The sequence below is a fragment of the Melampsora larici-populina genome (assembly GCF_000204055.1).
Source record: "Melampsora larici-populina 98AG31 unplaced genomic scaffold MELLAscaffold_44, whole genome shotgun sequence".
Taxonomy (NCBI): domain Eukaryota; kingdom Fungi; phylum Basidiomycota; class Pucciniomycetes; order Pucciniales; family Melampsoraceae; genus Melampsora; species Melampsora laricis-populina.
The window spans coordinates 400,657-406,656 of record NW_006768808.1 but is presented as its reverse complement, the minus strand read 5'-3'; the positions used below and the strand labels follow the sequence as shown (position 1 = coordinate 406,656).

General features: G+C 39.8%; 1 protein-coding gene across 1 annotated transcript; it reads left to right on the top strand.

Moving 5' to 3' along the window:
- Positions 1–3,853: 3,853 nt before the first annotated feature.
- MELLADRAFT_31214 (uncharacterized protein) lies at positions 3,854–4,215 on the top strand (the record flags this gene model as incomplete). The annotated part of the gene is made up of 2 exons (XM_007414609.1): positions 3,854–3,985; positions 4,042–4,215. Coding segments are annotated over 2 exons (306 nt in total), but the record flags the coding sequence as incomplete, so codon positions are not given.
- Positions 4,216–6,000: the final 1,785 nt, after the last annotated feature.

Here is a 6,000-nt window from a genome sequence, read left to right as displayed (position 1 = left end):
CTACTTGCTTTCATCTACAAGTCAACATGTTTTAGCAATTAGACCAAGAACAGAACATGGTAAAGGGAAGAAATCAAGAACATAACGATGAAATCCAGACACTCTGGAGGTAGTTCAGCCACACAAAACATAAAACATGTTCCTTCCTCAAAGGACTGGTCCAGATTGAACACCTTGAGTGACCAAGAGAGACAATCCAGCAGTTGTGGATTTCATGTGGTATGGTTGCAAAATTGGATAGTTGATGACACAGTTGGTGAGAAGGAAGATGTGTTTTCATTGACAGATTGAAACCAAAGATATGGAAGTTTGTAAGCACAAGTTGATCTCAACAAGGGGAACATTCTCCACCACCACCTGAGTATCCATGACTGAGTAAACAAGAAAACTCATGTCTGAGGGTAGAATGGAAGGGAATAGGGTTGGAAGGAAAATTAAGGGATCAATGAGCACTGTGCAATGAGAAGGAGAAAGAGAAAGAGAAAGGGTGAAGATGAGCTTCACCCCAACCAGAAATAACAAGAGGTCAAATGTGTTATCACAGGAAACACAAGATGATTTTCCCATGGGAAGACTGATTACATTTAACACAGTTCCTGAGCCAAAACACAGAAATGATGCCAAAACACTACATTTTGGCTCATAAACTGTGTTAGATACATTGGGTTTTCCTACAGGAAAATCATCTCTTATTTCCTGTGTATGAATGTCAACCAAATGATAGTTATTGTTGTCACATTACAGTTTATGCTAATAATCATATATGTAACATTATCTTTATAACCACATTAGCATTAGTCATTTATATATTGTCTAACATTTCCTTCAAGCCGTGAAGTCCTTCTTATCAAAATGAAACCATGAATAAAAGGAACACCAAAAAGGTGGATGCTGTTCTTCAGATCATCTGTGGTGTGAGTCCTGGACCTTAGTAGACAGCCCGGCCGCTTTGATTTTGGCCGTTGCTGCGCCTTTCCCGGACTGGCTGGTGATTTTTTGAAATGTCTGATTTCAATGTATGTGAAAGTAAAGAAAGATGCTGAGGTTGAAGTTTGTGGTGAGGAGCCAATAGAGTTGGTTTGAATGTGAATAAGTTTGATGTGTTTTTTTCCTTTTTTCATGTATCAAAATCCTTTTGACTTGATACAAGTTCTTTTTGTGTTCTTTCTTACTAATAAGCCTTCTACAAATTCAGTTTGGATAATGCAGCCCAAAGATTATCCTCGGAGGAATTTGAAATAGACAAATAAAGAAGAAAAGAAATAGAAGGAAATGCAGTCTAGCATATATAAATGTTATAAATGTAGATTTTAATTCTTGGATGATTTTGAATGTGTGAATCTTCCAGTTGGCTGGATGAACAGCGATCTGTAGTTAATATGCTTCTAAATTTGACATGTAGCACATTACTCTATGTAATGTAATATGTAGTCAGTGTCACTAGTGTATGTAAATGTGTGTGTATTTAAAATTGGACATCGATCATAATCAAATTTGAGTTTTTGAAGATTTGAATTTTTTCATGACTGATTGCTTGGTTGAATGACTTGTATACAATTTGAATCTGATGGTTCATTAAACCCGATCAAATACATAATCACTCTATAATAGTAAGTCAACCTTTTATCAATTCTTCTTCAGTTCCTCAGCATTTAACATCCAACCAGCTTACTGATACCATCTTGAACTTGAATACTTTCTAGAACTTGGAATTACTATTGGATCTGAACCATAGTCGACTGAATCTGAATCTACTCAAACCTCGAGTCCTCATGACCAGCTGATCGGCTCGATCACTGCCTGCTCTTCATCACTTCACTGCTTTTGGGTCCTGAGCCTTATAACCTGAAACATCGTGAATTGTACCTTGGTGAGGCCGTCGGCGGCTTCAGAATGCCATCTCCAGACGTGAGTGATTTCCCTGATTAGTATATTCTGATCGAACGTACCTTGATTGGCCTGGCGGTTGACGCGGATGTCCCTCTTTAATTCTCTGGTCGCTCAGCGAAGCGGAGACAAAATTGACTTCGAAGACATTAACCCGATGGAGACAGGCACCATTTCCCCGACTCAATTGCTCAAGCCGAATGCCTTATTAAAGGACAATAATGGCTGGGATTGTTTAAGAGAACCCACAAGTCATCATCACAGAAGGACCTCAGTGGGTGATTTACAACATCTTCGCAGCGATCTTGACGCGTTTTCGACCCATCAGCTTCAACAATCTCAACGTAGAAACTCTTATCAAGTGGGAGGTACAAACTCAATGCCTTTCCTTTTCCGATCACTATCACCACCATCCCAACCATTGCACCCTTCACCATTTCTCCGACAGGGTTCAGCTATGTCGACCTCTCATGATCTGACACTAACACAGCAGCAACAGCAGCAGCAACATCAACCTCCATCACATATCAATTATCCTCCCAATCGACAGTATTATCAATTTCAACATTCACACTCTTTACCAGCGACTCCTTCACCCGTGACATTAACGTGGCCTGACGCCACAAATTCCAATCATTTCCCCACTTTGGCACCCCCTTCTGAGCAGTACCTAGAGGAGCGAATGACGGCCCCCTTTCCAGACCATTCGACCGCCACAGCAATAGATCATGTAACCCCTCCATCTGGCGCGTTTGACAACCTGGAGCACCAATCTTGTTCATCATCCTCATTCTCTTCTTTAGCCACTCCGGCCACATACCCTCCTAGCCTCTCACTCACGCAATACAACTTTGATCTTCGGCCGATGACTTTCTTGAATGACTCACTGGATAGGGCGAATATTGACAATCAGGATCGCATTTTGAGCGATCACAGTCCACCTCTTCAATCATTATTTTCTTCACTTCGACCATCACCACAGGACTCCTTCCCAATTAGGCCTTCATCAGCCAACGCTACCTTGCATCATAGAGCATCTGCCAGCCTGCAGATCGACCCTTGTCTGATACCTGATCACCTCTCATCACCTGATAATCATTTTGGACATTCAAAGACGGCTTTCGATGGTACTCGACGAGCATCAATGGTGGAGGACCTCTTGTTTTCGAACATTGTGAATAGAGATTTTGTTAATTCGCCACTCATGACGAATCCGAATCCTTTGACCCCACTCTCTACTACTTCATCTTCCCAGTCACGAAAACCATCTTTGGTAGAATCACTCGTGGAGGAACAAAATTCGTCGATAGAGCACTTGAATCCGCCCGACTCGAGTAAGAAACCAACACCTGGCGGCTATTTGTCGGTACCCCAGCAGTCGTCGATCTCTCAAAGAGCCTCGTCCTTACCGCCACCTGTGATACCAGACTCAATGAGGTATATTCAACTCAGCTCCCCTGGCGACTCAATCAGTCTCGGTCCTCTGACATCATCTTACATTCACAGCGATACCAACTCTCTCTTTGATGAGGCTTTCTCAGCCTTAGCCGGGCCTTTGCATAGCTCACTGAATGGGACACTGGGGGACATACCCATTGATTTTTCGTCCGAGATCCATGATAAACGTGATCCGTCATCTACAAGTGCTGCGCCCGACCAATCACCCAGACTTGCTAAAAATGATGAGACTCATGCTTTCATGGGACCTACTGCAAGATTCACCTTACCACCATTTTCAGCTATATCATCCTTCCCCTCAAACCTCGAAGGTTCTAAAGATTACATGACACAGCGTGAAGATCATCAAACTCGTTCGACTACTGATGAATCTGTCGGTAATCAACTACACACTCCTGTTTCAGAATCGAGTCAAGAAGAAGATGGATCAAAAGTAGATGGACCTTCAGTCATGTCTGCAACTGTCGCGGTGGTCGCGTCTAATCCAACGAAGCGCACTGGTGTACCTTTCCAATGCACAGCTGAAAATTGTACCAAGTCGTTTGGTAGGCGGAGTGATCTGGCTCGTCACACACGGATCCACACGGGGGAGAGGCCTTACCCTTGTGAATACGCAGGGTGCGGGAAACGGTTTATTCAGGTATGCAAGACCGATAAAAGGATTTACTCTTGTCCATACTAATACTATCTCTGTAGCGTTCGGCCTTGACAGTGCATATGAGAACGCATTCGGGAGAAAAACCGCACTCATGCATACACCCGGAATGTGGAAAATCGTTTGCTGACTCCTCATCCTTGGCTCGACATCGTAGGACTCACAACAATCACAAGCTATTCATTTGTAATGTTGGAAACTGTGATAAACGCTTTACAAGAAGGACGGCCCTAGTGAAACATTTAAAAGCACATGAACAACAGATTGGCTTAGGGATTGGGTGAGGAAATTTGTCCTATTTCTCATCTCTAAAGAAGACCGGAGATGGATATCTTGTATTTGATTTAGACTGGGTCACTCATGACAAACACCTCAGGTGCCTGGCTATAGTGAAAATACATGATTCTTGTACATAATCACAAATGTTTTACCTTGGCTTGCTTTCTTGATCACGGACATCTGATTGAGTTTTCTTACTGACTTTAATTGCAATTTGAACTTTTTTGTATATTATCCACTTGATGAAAAAGTAACCCAGATCATGTCGAACAACATTCAACCGTGCTCGATCTGGCTACTGGGAGTCCACCGTCTGCTGCAATGTATAACCCGACGCACAATTTCCTTCCACCTATTCACATCAGGGAGAAGTCACATTTGAATCCCATCTTACCACGATCACCTCGACATGTCAGCACTTCTTATGTCAACTCACCCCTTTCGGCGACGATGACCTTACCACCCGATCATCATCAATACTCTAATCAGTCGGTTCTACATAGAGTACCGAATCACTTTATTCCTCCATTGAATCATCAGCAAAGGTCACAATTTGTATTACCGCCGATTAACTCATCACTTTATCCAAATTATCGGTATCCTACCTCACTTAGTGAACAAATCCCTACTTCATCTATATACGTTGATCATTCAATTCAATCATCACCTACATCTAATTCAAATCCAATTCATAATCCAAATACGTCTAATACTACGCCCTTATCATTTCCATCTCGTCCTGTTTTTGCTAAGATTGAAGAAAATCAATTTCCTTCTGATAATCGAATCACCGTCGATCAATGTTTAAATGTGAAACGAGAATTTTCAAATCAAGTTAACAATCATAATGAACATTCAAGAGAGAATTGGAAAGTTTATCATCATCCTCATTCTCATGATGATGAAAATCTACGTCCTTCTATTGGTTTTTAAAACTTCTTATTCAACGCATCATGAACAGTCTTTTCTTTTCTCTTTATTTCAATTACACTTACTACAAAAAATTACAAATCAATTTATCTTTTCTCTCTTCAACTTGAACTCTTCATAAGTTCTTATTTTTAAATTAATTCTTTCTTATAAAAATAAAATCATCTATAATCATATACTCTCTCTCTCTCTCTCTCTTTTTCTCAATTCAGACTCTCAAAACTCGTTTAAAATCTTATGAACCAAACCTCTTTTTTTCCTCCTAAGAAAAACTTTTTATACAACCTACTTATACTTATACTTATATATTATTATTATTCATCGTTAAGATCATAATCTGAAATCCAAGATCATTCTAATCAACTCACAGTTTTGTTTTTTCATCCCAAGTTTCTTTTTTTTTCTTTTTTCAAAATTGATAATCAAAATCATTTTTTTGTTTTTGTTTTTCTCATTCTTTTAAAACCCTCTCGCAAGCTTGTTTTTACTTTTTTCTTTCTTTAGTTTTTTTTTTCTTTACTTACTTTATGATTATTTATGTTTTTAGGGATATATGTTTGAGAACAAAATAAATCCAATTAAATAATAATCAAAAATGAAAAAAAGGTTAATGAATATAACTTAATTTTTTAAAAATGCTTTTTGTTTATGTGTGTCATGGGTGTTAATCAGGTTTTGTTTGTCGAGGTGAGGGTTTGGTCTGATGAGGGGGATTTTGAGAACCAGAACTCTGGTATAAGGAAGGAAGAGGGGCATTAAATTCATAGGTTGAGTTTACTGAATTAAATTTT